The following is a 16,991-nucleotide window of genomic DNA, read 5'->3' as shown; positions in this document are numbered from 1 at the left end:
TTGGAAGGCAGAACTCGCAGCAGCGAGCAGGAGCCACAACCCAGCTTTGCCACTGCAGAAAAGGAGCCGCGCAAGGGGCTGGGGGGAAGGCTTTGGGGAGACCCTCAGGACGCTGGAGGGGACGCGTGCAGACACTTCACTTGCTACTTTGTACTTTAGAGGAGAAAAAAAATGCATTTTACTTCACAATAATAAAAAAAAAATGTTAGTTAAAGCGTTGTTGGAGTCTCCTTCTGAGTCTGGGGAGGGGGAGGGAGGAGGAAGGGCGCCCCTGAGCCGCTCCCCGCCTGAGTGCGCGTGCGCAGCGTGACGTCACCGCGCGGCGCCGCGCGAAGGTCACGCGCGCAAGATGGCGGCGGGGTCCGGCGGCTGCCGGGTGAGCGCGGGGCGGCGGGGCCGCGGCCGGGGCCGGGACCACGCGGCTCCCCCGGGGGCCCCCGCGGTGCCGCGGGAGCCTCCGCCGGGTCGCGCCTGCCCTCCCGTGAGGCGCAGCCTGTCCGGCCGGGCTGCGGCCGCGGCGGGCAGGCAGCCCGAGGGCGAGGCCCTGCCCGGTGCCGCGGCCTTCCCCGCCTCGCTCGGGCTCCAGCCCGGCCCTGAAGGCGCTACGGGCTGTGGGAGGGCTCGGGTCATCCCTGCCCCTTCCCTGAGACCGGCGGCTCAGCGCAGTGACCATATGGCATATCTGCATATCCATATATATTATATATGTACTATACCTGCATATATATATGCAGTGTGCTGCAGTGCCGTGTCCCCTCACCATCCAGCAGACCTTCCCCAGCAGTGCTTACGGTCTGCTCCCCAAAGACTAATGAATATTATCTTTTTTTTTTGCAACATCCTTGCTGTTATTTGTTGTTTCTTTGACGCTCCCGTCTTGTGCCGAGTGCTAACACGAGGTTCCGTTCTGGTTGCAGAAATGTCTCGTCAGCGGCATGTGGCTCATATCCGGCAGGTACCCGGTCCCCGCGGTCTACAGTGCTGCAGCCTACAGGTCAAGCAGGCCTGTCCTAGAGCTCTATCAGGTTGGTTTATCACTGGAAGTGTTTTCTCCACAAGCAAAGTGCTGAATCTACCAGGTGTGGACGTGTTGCTGAGAACAGTTCTGGTTGAAAGACTGAGCTTTTTGAGATGTTTGTATCCACCAGATGTCTTTTCTTAGTAGCAGAGTACAAGGGACAGAATTGAGGAGCGGTGTTCCAATAACTCCTTTGTCTACCGTGTAGATCTTCCACAGAACTTAGTTAATTGTCAAGAACCATTTCAAGCCAAGGTWGTGTGAAACAGCCTCAGGAGAGACAGCTTTTTTTGCAGCTATATAGATGTATATTACAAGACATTGCAATTATGTTAGATATTTGGCTTTTATGTGGTTTAGGTGATTCTTTTCCAAGGTGCCTATATGTTTTCCATAGCATTAAACGCACTACAAGTAACACAGTGTTTGGCTTAAGTAAATCCACCTTCTGGCTTTAATGCTTCTTCAAGTAAATGTTTCTTTGCTTCCTACAACATCTAATCATTTTCTTTAGTCCAGATGTTACTCTTCTGGAGGAAGAAAGGGTTTTATATCAGGTTTTGTGGAGAACATCAAACAGGAGTTAGCGAAAAATAAAGAGATGAAAGAAAGTATTAAAAAGTTCCGCGATGAAGCTAAAAAGCTGGAAGAATCTGATGCACTCCGAGAAGCAAGGAGGAAATATGTAAGTCCTATGAATTCCTTCAGTATTTTCATTGTCTAGTCACTGTTCTGGTTACTAAAGTTTAGTCTTTGTGCAAATGAATTGTTAGTTCAGCATGCCAGATCCTTCACTAAATTTCCTAAATAATGAGCAGATAAAATAATGAGACCATGAGTGTAATTTCATCAGCGTGTAAATGCTGTCTGTGCAATCTTAATTTCCAGTAATGAAGTACTGATGTTATTTACTTGCATTTTGTGTGCTCTCTAAGAACACAGTATTCCTCTGCACTTAAAAGAATAGCTTGGCCATCTACTTGTTCCTCTGTTGAACTGTRTAGTTTCTTATTAACCTGTTTTCTGTGTCAGTTATGCCAGAATTAACTGCTGGGCTCTGAATCCCTGAGTCATTTTGGGCTACTGTCCTGTAAAATGTGTTCATTAGTTCCCTATTGCTGTGTTTCAGGATTGCTGTTAGTTTACATTGTATTGATCAGGAGATGTAGTTTACCCAGCACAGAACATACTGTATTCTGATATCTTTTTCTTTCTTAGTGAGAAAAGTGCTGTTTATTTACCTTACAATAATGCTAGAAAGAGAAATGAATCAATTCTACTCAAGATTAATAAACTCTCCYAAATTACAGTGTTAATGGTGGGCTATGTGCTAACCTGTTGTTGAGTGTTTTCTGTCCTTGTAGTTATGTCATAACTGTCTTTTCTTTCCCTACAGAAAACCATTGAATCTGAAACTGTAAAGACATCTGAAGTGATTAAAAAGAAACTTGAAGAAATAACTGGTACAGTTAAAGAGGTAAAACAACTATGGAAAACCTTCCCCTCAGGCCATTTGATCCTAAGACTCTGTGTTTTGTGTGTGTTTGAATTATCACCCTTTCTTTTTCTCTTCATGAGGGGCAGTCATTATCTTTAAGGTCAGAGTCATTAAGAACTGCAGCAGTAATATTTTGGCCAGTGATTTTGGGACCTTTTCTTTCGTGTTTTGTTGCAGAGTTTGGATGAAGTAAGTAAAAGTGATATTGGCCGTAAGATAAAGGAAGGTGTGGAAGAAGCAGCAAAAACAGCAAAGCAGTCTGCAGAGTCAGTGACAAAAGGAGGAGAGAAGCTCGGCAAGACAGCAGCCTTCAAAGCCATTTCTCAGGTATGTACAGGGGTCCCTTGCTTCTCTGAGGCCCAGTCCTAGGGACCCRGCTCATTGTCATGGAAATTACCACACAAGCTTGTGCTGAGTCTAAAATTAAATGTCAAACGCGTAGAACAAGAGTTTTCCCATAAAGAGGTACTGCTTGTGAGCGAGGAATTTAAGGGCTGTATTTTGCAGGTCTGGCGTTTGTTCAGTTGCTGTGAAAAGTGCAAGTCTCAAGTAGATGAGATTTAGATTTCTGCTAAATGTGGTACTGTAGAAATGGTTTGCTGCACTCATGGGGCAGAGTAGCATCCCTGTTTGTAAACAGGTACTGGCAATACTATGATGGACCCTTTTGAGCACTTTCTAGGGAATTAACATGAAATAAACTTCACACTTAACAATCCTCATAAAGCCACATGGTACTTACTTTGGGCTAGATAAACTATCTGCCACAAATAAACATGTAACTTGGAGGGAAAAAAGCTATCCAGAAAGAGTGTATATACAACAGCTTTCTACCTGGGTGTATGTGGTTACAGTGGGAAGCTGCACTTCTTGTGAACCACATCTCATTATAGGTACAGTTGCTAGAGAAGTGTCTGCTYGAAAGTTGAGTAAATTATTGAAAGCAATGCAACCAAGATGAAGCAGAAACACTAAAAATGCCTTTTAGTCCTCTCTAGGTGTATGACAAAAGTCTCTCTAGTGATTACAGAGTGATGTGGCTTAGTTGGGGTAGTTTGGTTTAAGGAAGTAGCTCTTGTGTGGTTTGTATTAGTCCAGATTTATCAAGTCATTTTTCTATACAGTGAAGAGAGGATGATGAGAGAATTGAAGAGAGAATAACTCATACCTCTCCTTTAGTGTAAGCTGTGCTACTGTGATTTTCCTGCACCTTTTCTCAATGGGGAAAAACAATTTACTTCATAGCTGTTTTCTCAGCTGGAGATGTGTGAGCTTCTGCTATGAAAAGTGAGGCTGCTTTTGTTTCTAAAATASGTGTTTCAGGAAAAGCAAACTTTCTGTTTGCTTGTCCTTAGATGTGGATTTCCTTGGCCTTTCAGATGGTTTTGCTGCTGCTGCTGTTTTCTTGGAGACTGGCTTTCTTGCTCCCCATTTGTGGAAGCCATTCCTTTACATATAGCTTGTTTTCCTATCGACAGCTGCTGGGAGCGGATACTTCTTCCTCTTAACATATTTTCCCTAGTTTAAACTCTGTAGAGGTTGCACCTCAACAACCATCAGGTTTGGCTGTGTCTGTGCCTCTGCTTCACTGTTTCAGGCTGATCCAGTCAGAACTGTCTGTTTGCCCTTCCAAACTGTTAACTTCTTAAGGCAAAAGCCTTCATCTTGGTGTATTTCTCCACATGCATTAGCAGAGAGACGTTTGCTGAGTAGAGAGAGAGGGGAATAACCTGTGGTGCATTTTTTTTTTCCAACAGAAGTGATTTGCAGTTTTTTGAAAGGCAAATCACCCTAATAAGGGTATTTTTCTTTCAGGGAGTAGAAACTGTTAAGAAGGAAATAGATGAAAGTGTTTTAGGGCGGACAGGTCCTTACAAACGTCCAGAGAGACTACGAAAAAGGAAAGAATTCTCAGGCGAGAAGATTAAAGAGGAGCGAATATTTGAAGCTAACGAGTAAGTAGTGGATGTAATTTAAGGTGACTCTTTCTCTGAGTAATTTGAAAAAGTTTTAAAATGTAACTGCAGGGATGGGTAAAAAGTGAGAGCTGAAGTGAGGCTGCAGAGACTCGGATGTTAAGTGCGTGTTCTTGACCCGTATCTTCTGCTTTCTTCAGGGAGGCCATGGGTGTGGTGCTGCATAAGGACTCAAAATGGTATCAACAGTGGAAAGATTTCAAGGATAACAACGTGGTCTTCAATAGTAAGTGTTCCAAAGATGGAGTAATACACAATTTTCAGCGCTCAAAGTGTTGCTGTGTTGGATCTGATGCCATCTGTGCAACCAGTCTCAACATAATGCAAATCAGGGCCGTTTTTGTTTTGTAGCTGTTGCTGTGAGGTGGTGTGAAATGGGAAGTAGGCATAGCTGACAATATTGAAGCTTCCTCAAGCTGCTCTTTCTCTATTGGTCCCTCTCACCTCCAATTTGTATTGTCTTTGGTTAATAAAATATTGCAGCTCCTCGTAGATATCAAAACTTGCCTTCATCATTGCTCCAAGAGAGCTGAGKTCTACTTGTTTATGCTCCTGCAGGACATGCATGCATGTTCTTGGGGAGAGGCCAGAGAGATTCCTTCTTTCTGACCTTGAGTTTGTGGTGAGAAGTCTTATTTTCAGTGAGCTGGTTTCTGCCATCATTTGCTTAAAACTGAAATATGGAGAGCTTCCCTTCTCTTGCASTTTTATTTCAAAACATAAAAATAGTGCATATCTGGATTGCAGTGGGCAATATTTTTTGATGGTTGTCTAGGTGTTTAATGTTACTGTATGGCATAAAGAAGCCTGAAACCAGAATCTGTCAGCAAATCAAAATAATAGTTGCCTCTGGCTGCAGGGTAAATAGGGAAAAAAATGTTGCATAAAACTAGATCATATCCTTACATTTGCACAGTTCCTTCTCACCTTCCTTTAAAGGTGAACTCCTAGAGCTCCTAGGCAAGTGTCCAGGAGTGGGGTTTTGTGTACCTTGTGCTAGTCTTTCCAAGGAAACACTCACAACTTCAGAGATTCTGATTCTGATAAGATATTGCACCCTCCGGTCCTGTGCCGTTTGCACGAGCTCTTTGTGAATTCTGCCTTTTTTTGTGCATATTTCCCAGACTGTAATTTCACCATGGGGAGCTTTGCAGAAATGGCTGCACCACGTTTAAGAGTGAAGCTCTCTCTTTATGTGCCACCAGTACCAAGAGCATAATTTTTTTTTTTTTTTTAAGGAGCATACGCTTCAGAGCTAAATTCCAATTGTTAATTAACATGGTGGGAAGAAGGCTCCCTCTGGGCTCATTATCCCACAACTACCTCCTGTGGTTTCTTTGCTCCTTCTGTTCAGAGGCAGAGAGTGATTTTGTTGTAACAAAGTCTACTTGTTTAAGTGGCTTTGCTTCCCCTCTACTCTCCGCTGCCCTTGCTCTTCTTTCTGCCTTTGAGACTTTRCTTTATTAGGCGGAAAATGAATTCCCTTTCTCCTTCAGTAGCTTCTGCGTTTTTGGGACAGCTGGACTTTCTTTCTCCTCGAGGTTGGGGAGTACACAGAGGTGCTTAAAAACGCATTCTTACTAGTGTCTTGCTATTCTATCAAATATTGGCAAGCTTTAAGGTCTACTTTTGATTWTTCCAGGTACATTTTCTGGCATTGRCTTTGCATCACTATATCYCACTGCTCCTTGTAGCAGAGTGAGTTGCTGCACTAAGCAAGTCCAGAGGCTTTGGCCATTGAAGTGAGAGAAACCGTGTTTGTCCTAGGCCAGAAAGATTCTGGTGGAACCCTGTTGTCCACAGGGAACCCTAATAYTTGTGTATAAACGAACTGTTCTCATAGGTAGGAACATGTTAGTGGTATTTAAGAGCATAGTAGAAAGATAAGGAAAAAAAACTTTTAAATTGAATTTATTAATCGTTTATTTAATTTATTAATTAAATTAGGTAGGTAATAGGTGAAATTACAGTCTGCTACATACTGTTGTCAGTTCAGCAGTATAGTGGAAAGGCACTGCTGCTCATGTCTTCTCTCCTTTCAGGRTTCTTTGAAATGAAGATGAAGTATGATGAAAGTGATAACGCTTTTATTCGCGCTTCCAGAGCTGTCACAGACAAAGTCACTGACTTAATAGGTAATGTTTCATCCTTGCTGTGAAAATGTATCTCTGGGCTTTCAGCTCTGCTCCTACGGCTGCTAGTGCTSTTGTCCTCGATGTATTACTGGCCTTTGGGAAAGATTCTGGAGCTTTATAGTACTTTGCATGGATCATTATCCAGTATCATGCAGTGCAGCAACCTGTTACTGGATCAGAAGTGCAATGTAATGCAATGGCAAGTGCTATTACAAGATAAATCTCAAACCTAACATGCAGTTTATAGCTCTTCCCAGGCGACTCTTTTTTCTTCCGTTATATAGCCATAAGTCTGTCTCTTTTCTGTTGTTGTTGTTGTTTTTGTCAACGTTGGTCATATCACCGGTCTTACTGTTTCATCAGGTGGGTTGTTCTCGAAGACAGAAATGTCCGAGGTTTTGACAGAGATACTTAAAGTGGATCCATCCTTTGACAAAGATCGTTTCTTAAAGCAATGCGAGAATGATATAATCCCCAATGTCCTAGAGGTAAGGTGGGTGCAGAGTATGATGCACGTGTTTAGTTTCTTTTCCTTTATCCCAGCATAGCAGGCTTGGCATTTACTTTTTTTAATGCTAAAATTAAAAGCTGGGACACCATTTGCTTCTCAAGCATCCYGCTTAGCATAACATCCTACATGAAATAACCTTGGGAATGGGAAGCTTGATCTCACAACACAATTTTGTTGCAAATCTTGTTAYGCAATTTAATAACACAGCCAAAAAAAAATCTGGCCTGGGAAACAACTGACCTTCATCTCCCATGAGAAAAAGCATGAGCATTTGAGGAATCAAACTGCAGTAGGTGAACAAGCAGTACAGGGCTAAGGGACAAGACCGAGTATTGATGAAGGAAAGAATTTGCAAATGGACTATTCAATTCTAAATGATCTGTAACTGGCTTGGGATGAAAACCAGGTTGTGGTTTTGGTGCGGATATTTTGGTGAGGATGTTTTGGTGAGGATATTTCTGGCATTAATCAAGAAAATTGTTGAAACTTTACAATTTCTGAAGCCTAGGAGAAAACACTTGGAAGATAGCGCTGGTTAAGGCTGTGAATATGTAGTTCATCTCACTGTCACATGAGATAGWTATCTKARAKATMTWWAKATMTYTMAGATAWCTATCTGAAAAGATAAAGATTAAAAGATRGAGAGCAAAAATCATGTTTTGAGAGATAGGTACGAGATTGGAAAAAAGRCTATTGAAGAGAAGCAGATATTAACAGAGAACAAAGCCTCTCATGAGATSACGTAGGATTTAAAGCAGTTTGCTTCTGCAAGTGCTGATATTTTATCTCTCTGATACAGGAGGCATTTTTAAATACTCATATTTTATTGGATTTCCTCTCTTAGGCTATGATGTCTGGAGAACTTGATATCCTCAAAGACTGGTGCTATGAAGCGGTAAGTAGAACTACTGTAAATGACTGGAAAGGTTACGATCCTCTTCTGTAAGGAGACGTGTTGTGCACTTTACAAGCCATCCAGCTGTGTATTTACAACATGCTGCTTTGCCCAGAACAGTCTGGATAACGGAGGAAAGCTGCTTACAGAAACACACAGTGACTATTTTAAGAGCTTAACTAGTTTAACTAGCTCCAGTTTTGCACTGCCCTTCTGGGTTTCAGTGGATTTTTGTAGAGAGTTTGAGGATTGCTACTGGTTCCAGCAAATCTGGAAAAAAAGAAGCTATCTGCACTGCTATGATTAGGACTTCTTTGGCCTGGTGTTTTTCTGCGTTCCTCATATCGGGGAGGAAGGTGCAGAGATGTCTGAGTTGACCCCAAATGGTTGATTTTCTTCTTGCAGAGGTGGTCGTTCTGTGTAGCTACCACATTAAGCAGAGCTGCACTGTAGTATCCCAGCAAATAACTTTGTCAGGCTCAAATTTGTATGAATTTGCAGCGCAGATAATTTGCAGCCTGGATAATCTAATTTACTGTTAAGATGCTGGGGTTTCTTTCCTACCGGTATGGATAGCACTCGCTTTCTAAAACACAGTGTATGTGAATTAGCTGTGATGCAGTGATTGTATTATTGTACACTTAGCTTCATGGAAGCAGATCCTTATCTGAAGTTAGCATTTAAATGTCAGAGGATGTTTATTCTGCTCAGTCTTCTGTCCGCTCCAAAATAATTGTGCTGTTGGCAAGACAGAGGCATACTTGTTTCTGAAGAATTTATCTGCTTAAAGTAAGTGTTCTCCTACTGATAACCACCACCAGAGGGCTGAAAATTCAAACGTTAGAGGAAGAAACAGTTTCTACGTAAAATTTTCCTGGTAGTTTGTTCTATTAGCTCTTCCTAGCAATTTTGCAGTATGTAAGAAAAAGGTATTTAAAGCAACCTGAAAATAAAGTTCTTTACTGCTTCAAGCAAGCTTTGAAATGACACCACAGACTTCCTCTCGAATTTGTAGAGGGAGGAGCAAGTCTAYGGCAATGCATAAAACACAAGGCACAAAACACAACCTTCTCGGTTGGTTGCGAGGGTAAATCAAGTTCCTAATCCAAGACTCGTGTAAAATAAGCTGAGGTTGAAAACGAGAATCTCACTAATGAGTGTCCAGGAGACAAAGGCTCTTGCAAAGAATCACTTTTGATGAAGTTGGAAGATCTGTGGTMATGAGGCATAGTCAGGGCTGCCTCATGCTTGTTTGACAAGGTGCCAGGAATGCTGCGATAATGCTGGAAGCAAATAGAATATCTCTATTCCTGAGCAACAGTCTTCAGTGCATAAATAACAAAGCATATATGCGTATACCTARAACAGAGCCAGGAAATACTGGTCTGGCTCCTAGGAAAATAGCMTGGTTCCCAGATTGTATCTCCCTGTTTGCTGTCAAATCAGAGCCGCAAGTGCTTTGGCCCTCAGGTGCATACAGTGTGTGGAGATGAATGATGAATCTGTTTTTATGTCCAGTGGAGATGGGAGTTTTAGTGAGAATTTATTTATGTGGAGCCTGGCACATTTAATGGAGCTGTTAGATACATGCAGTAAATAAGCTTTCAGAATGTTTGGAGGAAAGTGACTTTTTCCATGGTTTTTGCTAAGCAAAAAAAACCCCTTTATGACAGAACAAATTCAAACATGTAATACAAGTTTGTTGCTTCATTTAGACTTACAGTCAACTTGCTCATCCAATCCAGCAAGCCAAAGTCATGGGTCTCCAGTTCCACTCCAGGATTCTGGACATCGACAACATCGATGTGAGTGTCCTCCTCTGTGCTTCACCTTGGGGGCTAAATTAGAAACTCATGACTGTAGGACTTTTGTACTTTATTTCTTACTCCATGCTATTCTTATATTTGCTGTTCCTGCTAACAGAGGAACAGATCACCACTGCTGGAAGGGAGAGCACATGGGGCARATTTGAGGAAGCAATTCCCTACTGGTTGATCAAGCCTAAATTACAGGRCTCTCATTTGTCCCCTCTCTGCTAGGGCACCTTGGTCTTAGTTTGGATGTAGATTTAGAAARGCTAATAATAAAGGCAAATAGCACTGACCCAGTGTTTTCATGAAGGACTTTGTTGATGCTTACTTTGGATGGTAGCGTGAGATATTTCTATGATTCAAGGACRTGCAGTGCAGAAATAGCCATATAGCTAAGACTCTCTAGTCTGCTAGAGAGACTTAACTGCTCTTCTGGGTGAGGAGGAAGGTAATGACCGTTGCCTGCTCAGGAGCAGTGTTGGTAGTTGGGGATTTCTTGCCAAATATCTGCACAGTCTTAATGCTCCCCACGTTCTGTTTATATGGAGGAGCCAGACCTGTTACTGTTGTACTTAGCAGAAAGTCTAGAGTTGCACTTTCATTTAATTAAGGTTTTAGTTTCATCTGCCGCTGGCCCCTTCAGATCTTTTCCTCTTCAATGGCAAAAGCATCTTCAAAAAGAAGTTCTCACCTTTGATCAGCCCATCCATATTCCGTAGCCAGCTCTGCTTCAAAGGAGATATGTAAGAGGAGGAGGGGAGTAAGGCAGCTGCTTCACTAGATACCTCCTGCCTTTAAGTTAAGTTAAATTTTGGATTTTTGGGAATAAAGTACATAGTCCCCTTTCCTAGACCTCCTGTCCTATCAAAACTAACAGTTATTAGCTGAGTTCTGTATTCTTGCCCAAATGACTCCCTCTCTTACTAGTTGGACTGCAGTGAATATTTTACCCTCTGCATCAGCCAGAGAAGCAGGTAGAGCAGCAGAGTGCAAACATAAAGATGTGCCTTTGTGAACTCAGGTACATTTTTATAACTGTCCTGTAATGCAGTCTTTATTATGTGGTGAAATGCAATGTTTTTGAAGCAGCACATCTCATGCACAGAAAAGTTATTGTTAAGTCTGAGGTGGTATCATCTACTCTTTGGGTAAAGAGCCCGGTAAGAACACAGGGTTTCTTAAGAGCACAATGAAAACTACTCTTCTGTAGCATCCTGCATTTCTACAAAAGAGACAGAAAGAAGGTTGGATTTTTCAAGAGTACAGCTTTGGGAAACAGTATTCTCCATTTTTTATTGTATTTCCATTCTTCGTGTTGTTTCACTTACTAGTTCCTGGAAGGTTTAATGGGGTGATCTTGGAATAGAAAACAAAGAAAATGTCAAAAAGTTGTCACCTTGAAGAGTCTTTCTCCTTCTGAGTTCTCTTTAAAATGAAACCATAATGAACTAGATAAAAATCTGTTTGCAAGCAAGTGAAGAACCTTTGGTATACTTCATTTGGGAAATGTATCAGAGTGTGATTTCTTTTATTATTAGTCTCTGCTTTGGAAATCCTTAAAACAGAGCTTGCTCGTGTTTCGCAAGTTCTTAAATATAGGAAAAATAATGGAAACTTAGAGAACAGTGTTTGGGAAGTATTTTAGCACAGGGAAAGGTTTTGGGCAATGCTTTACAGTAATGTCTACAGTGGCAGTATCAACAGAACAGATACAACCTGATGAAAGTGGCTGGGTTCAGCTTTGAGAGGCAGTGGCGCTTTTAGCTGTGTCAAGCCATGGCAGTTACGTTTAATATTTGATGCTTTTACATTCATCTTCAGAAAGTCTCTCTCCTTTTTTTTTTAATAGAATTTTCTTTCTTTGCAGCTGGCTATGGGGAAGATGATGGAGCAGGGACCAGTATTAATTATCACTTTCCAGGCTCAGGTTGTGATGGTGATTAAGAACCAGAAAGGGGAAGTGGTGGAAGGTGATCCGGTAAGTGATGCTCACCTGTCTCTTCATTTCCCTGCTAGCCATCTCAGTTGTGATGGATCCAGTGTCTTTGGCAGTTTGTGACGCTTTTACATTTTGTTTTTATAGACAATCTAGAAAAATATATTCTGTATAACTCACAAGAATGTGCTGCCTCTAGTTCTCAGCAAAACTGCTAGAGCTTTTACAAGAGCCTGGTGTTGCTGACCCTTGGTGCCTCACAGTGTCCCCTAGACCTTTATGAACTATCAGCAGTCAAAAAGAAGGCGTGGGTCTTCACTGATGATGTATTGTGTGAACTCCTATAGATGGCTAGAAAAGAGATTGGCGGATGCTGGTGGATAAAAACCCCACAAAACCTTTCACCTGTGCTCCATACATTTCTTTTAGTGACTGTTAGGTTCCTAAGGAGAATAGATAAATGAATCCCGTGTGACCAGGTTGTTCTCACTGCTCTGTGGGTTGCTGTGTTATCCCGGGCCAGATGTGCCAGCACAGAAACCTTGGGGAATGTTGTGCAAGTGTGAAAGAAAATTAGCTTAATGTGGCTGACACAAGGTTGGCTGGCCGTGAAACCCAGAGGAGAGTGGAGATATGAATAAAACCAGATCTGCTGGGAGAAGTGTTCAGTGGCGCTCAGTGAGCCRTTCCTGCCGGTCTCAGAAGTGGGAGCTCAGGCTTTTTGCTCCTGCCTTGCAGCACTGGCACAGAGTGTCTGAGGCTGTCACCAGCCCTTGCCTCCTCAAGCGCTCCCATATCCAGTTGTATTAGATGTTTACAGGATAGAGGCTTCTAATGGGAACCGCTGACAAGAGGCATTTTGTAGAGCGACTGCTGTGCAGCGAGTCTCCTGACATCTCTTTGGATTGTACTTCACCGTGGTTTTGCTTTTACATGTGCAAGTCCTAGCCTGCAGGGTCTGCTGTGGGTGATGCTAAGCTGAGCTTTTCAGTTTGAAACACAGAAAGCACTTGTTACTGAGATAATGACACAGCATGCTGGACCAGCCGGTTCATTTTTCTGGAATACCTTTGTATTCTCTTTAGTCTAGACTGCAAGTTTATGAAAAAGGGGCTAATTTTAAAGAGGGGGTCCACCTGGACTGATTTATGACCTGTCACAATGACTGCAGYGAGAGGAACAGCTGATATAGTGATTTCTTGCCTCAAATTTCTCCAGTCCTGTAAGATAGGTATTGATGTGATAATTATTAAACAGGATATCAAAGACCGTATTCTCTGGAGCAACAATAAATCAGGGAGATGCATTAAAATTCTCTATAGGAGATGAAACTTTAGTTTTAATCAAATGTCAGCTGCAGGCTGCCTGGCAAGTATGAGTCGGTGCAACCGCTGGGCTGCTCCTGCCGAGTGGTGAACAAATGACCTTCTAGGGGAAAAAAAAGAGCCTCAACTTGTAAACTCCCTAAATAGAAACCATGTGCTTGTAATTGCTGCGGTATTGCCTAGTTTGCAGTTGTTCAAGCTCCCGTGCTGTACTACATGCTCATCCCTGGTGGGAGACGGGGAGACGGAGCCGTCTGTGGGGAATCGGGCCCGGCATTCCGGAGGTGAACGCAGGAGATCCCCGTGGAGCACCACCACATCAAGCTGGGCACGTTAAGCCTTGCACAGCCCACCGAGCAGTGCTGGGAGGCCAAAGGCATCTTTACAATTGAGTCCTGAGGGGCTCTGAGGCTGAATGCTCTTTCTCGTAGTAGCCTGTTGGATTAAAGGACAAATTGTACCTCATATTCCTAGCTGTGACTGAAACCCACCTCTGGGAGTCTGCGGCTGTTTGCCAGCCCAGGCTCTGTATGCAGCCTTCCGTATGCAGAAGCATGAACTGTATATTCAGGATTAAGCTGGACCCTATTAGTAAAAGCAACAAATCAGTACATCAGAAATCTCTTGACTTCAGGAACAAAACATTTCTATGCTTCAGCACGACTCATTTTCAGGAAGAAATCTGCGCTCTCTTTTGGGAGTGCGTGCTCTGAGGTCACCAGCAGTCCTAAGGTGATCTGCTGTTCGTCCAGAAACACTGTATCCGAGAACACATAACTGGAAAAGTTTACGTAATTAGCAAAAGGGATAACACAGATAAAGATCTGTAAATAGATTGCCATGGAGGTGACAAATATGGGAGCCTTTTGGCTTGGTAACCCAAGAACAAGTGGAGGGAATGAAGACAGAAAACTTGCAGCTGAGGACTGTTTTCACTCGTGTAGAATGGAGTGATGGAGATCCATGGGGATGGAGAGCTCCGAGAGCTGAAGGTGCAGATTAGCTTAGCCGGGGTTGAGCAAACTCCCGGAGGGTAGGTCTGCTCGTGGCTTTTGGGAACAAGCAAGGCCAGATGGAGCTGAGTCCTGCAAAATCCTTGACACTTCCAGCAGTCAGTTACGTAAGGACCTGCTTACTACAAATCCTCTTTTTTTTTTTTTTTCCCTCTACTGGATATTAGCAGGATTTCTTATGTTTTACAAGAAAAGGGAAATGAAGCCTCCCTCCCTGCCAAAAAAAAAAAAAAAAAAAAAAAGGAAAAAAATGATTTAAAAACCCATTCTTTGTGAGCTTGGCCTTTCACAATTCCCACTTACGCCTAGGTTCTGGCAACCTGATGAATGCTGTGAAGTTCCTTCTTGAAGGATTCACAGCTCCAGCCTTCTCAAGCCCTCAAATGTTCTGTTTTGGGGTTTTTTTTTCGTCTTTTTTTGCTCTTCTCTTCTCCCCTCTGCTCCCTTTACTTCTATATTCCAAGCATCTGTGTGTCTCAGGTTTTCATTTGAACGCTTTGAACCAGAACTGAAGCAAGCTTAGCTTTTGAAACATTATGGGGAAAAGAAATGGCTTTAAGATGCACAGTATTTCTAAAGCATTTGTTTCTAACGACTGCACTGGTACAGAAAGTCTCCCCCTCACATTTCTATGCTTAAATTGTAACCTATAAAAATTCACACGTTGGATCAAAATACAGTAGTTAAGTACACGGCTGGGCATTGAGCCAATGCTCCGTCTCATCCCTCAATGACAATTCCTTATCTGAGGGAAATRCTTGTCCCTCTACATGAGAGGTAGGAAGAAGTTCTGGGTGCAGCTGATGAGCAGCTCTACAGGCAGATACAGGAGAGGCACAGCTGGAGGTGTGGGGAAGGGCCTGAGCTCTGAGACAGCAATGCACCGTATCGTCAAAATGACTTTCAAACCAGAAATGTATATCGAAATAAGTACACTGTTTTCCAGCTTGACAGTGGTGTCCCTTCATGAGTCTGTGCCCTCCGGAGATGCCTGGAAATCCTAATTTTGTGGTCAGGAATTGGAAGTTGCTCCGTTCCTGATTGCAATGAACAGCAACCTAGTAAACATTGTTATCCCATTATTTGGCATCTKCAGCATTAGTATCGGGAAGGTAAAATTTCCACGAGAACGATTTCTGGGGGGACTGTGGAGCTTGTTCCTGGTCAGCACTGGGGTGGGARGTCTGTGACCATCCTACAATTCTAACACGTGCCTTTCCCTTCTAGGACAAGGTTCTGCGGATGCTGTATGTGTGGGCACTGTGCAGGGACCAGGACGAACTCAACCCTTACGCTGCTTGGAGATTATTGGACATTTCCTCGTCGAGCACCGAGCAGGTTCTTTGAGCAGAATTGCGTCCTCGAGCTTCCAGTACCTCTCCCAAGGCAGGGCMGTCTCTGAACTCGCACCACCCTGCTGCATGATGAAACGGGGGCGCGGGAGTGGGGAGGGCAGAGGCTGCATTGGCTCCTTTGCAAAAGAGGCTCCTAGGAGTGCCATCATTGTACCAGGCCCTATTATGAACTGGATGAGTCGGACATGATCTGCCTTATGCTTTGCTGTGTAGCAATTGCACTGTAAGGGTGTATGGTAGATTTAAATGTGAATGATATAAGACACTAGCAGCTGCTGTTGGCTCTTTTTTTTTTAATTTTGGCTAAAGGAGGATGATTTTGTTCCTCTGTGTTTCCCAGTGCTTCCAGGGTTGGACAGAGGTGGGTATCTGAGAGCACAGCCGCAGTGTCTGGTCTACTTTGCATCTACTGTCACCGTCTGGTGGCCTCACAGCATCCTGAGGTGCTCTGAGGGAACACAGGTCACATCTAACATGCCTTTCTCATGTAAGGTTACACCAGTGAGCCTTCTGTTGCTGCAATGTCTTGCACTTTCCCAAACCAAATACAATTAGGTCTTTGCAACTCTTGGTTGTGGGGGGCACAGCCGTAATGGAGGTGCTCAGATCCCCGGGCAGGTTCTGAAGAGCAGCTGCACGGGTGAACCTTCCTGCCAGCGATGATGTTCATCCTGCATCCCCAACTCTGCCGGGGGAATTGTGTTCCCAGTGTTCTTCCTTGCATCACCCAGTGCCACTGAAAAGCACATGGCTCTGCCTGCAGAGCAAGCGCTGGAGCAGTGACCAGCAATAAGGGTTGGACAGAAGAGCAACAGATGAACAATTAAGATGCGAAAGGAGGCAGAGCATCACCCCATGTAGCTCAGATCTTATCATGTGAGGAGACAAGAGGGTGCAGTTCACTTAATTACTGTTTAAAGTGTATTATGAGCACAACTTTCTGCACTGGGTATCTCAGTGGGGTGGCCCAGGCCCAGGTAGCAGCTGGAGGACGTCACTGAGCTGCTTGCACAGACTCTTGGCTCTGGGCTTTGCTGGAGGTTTAGTTGGGACTCACCTTGAGGGTCGATTCTTCAGCTGCCACCTCTTACTGCAGCGGGAGGGTGGGGAAAAAGAAAACGTTTATGGAGCGGGAAATCAGAGGACAGATCTGCYGGTGATTTTCGATCTGTACACAAAACTGAGGCAGTGCAGGATAGCACTTCCTTGATAATGTGATTAAAGAGAACAATTTGCCCATTCTCCTTTCGCTTGTGCTTGTCCGGATCCTTTGCTGCCCWATATATTATAAGCGGGATGATTATGGCTCTTGGGTGAGATGTTTAATTTCTGGAGCATCTGTTGCAGCCTGGGAGCAGGCCTGGAGGTTGGGGTGGCAGGGCTGTCCTGGTGCCCACCTGGCATTACTGCTTCCTATAAAAGCCTTTTCTGTGCAGCAAGTGGTGGTGCTGGCTGCTCCCTCCGGGGCTTTCTTGCATTCCCAGGGATGTTTCTCTCCGTTGCTGTCTTGCTTGTTCC

At 43.6% G+C, this 16,991-nt stretch overlaps 1 protein-coding gene across 1 annotated transcript; it reads left to right on the top strand.

Moving 5' to 3' along the window:
• Window positions 1-325: 325 nt before the first annotated feature.
• Window positions 326-16,316, top strand: TIMM44 (translocase of inner mitochondrial membrane 44). Its single transcript, XM_026035267.1, has 13 exons — window positions 326-376; window positions 918-1,025; window positions 1,533-1,703; window positions 2,415-2,495; window positions 2,694-2,843; window positions 4,332-4,471; window positions 4,633-4,718; window positions 6,535-6,627; window positions 6,991-7,115; window positions 7,983-8,033; window positions 9,749-9,838; window positions 11,712-11,822; window positions 15,346-16,316. The coding sequence occupies exons 1-13, from the start codon at window positions 350-352 to the stop codon at window positions 15,463-15,465; spliced, it is 1,353 nt and encodes a 450-aa protein (XP_025891052.1). The 5' UTR covers window positions 326-349; the 3' UTR covers window positions 15,466-16,316.
• Window positions 16,317-16,991: the final 675 nt, after the last annotated feature.

Source organism: Nothoprocta perdicaria, unplaced genomic scaffold (genome assembly GCF_003342845.1).
Source record: "Nothoprocta perdicaria isolate Ctin4 unplaced genomic scaffold, notPer1 scaffold_157, whole genome shotgun sequence".
Lineage (NCBI taxonomy): Eukaryota > Metazoa > Chordata > Aves > Tinamiformes > Tinamidae > Nothoprocta > Nothoprocta perdicaria.
Note: the sequence above shows the minus strand (reverse complement) of the source record. Positions and strands in the feature narration are given on the sequence as shown.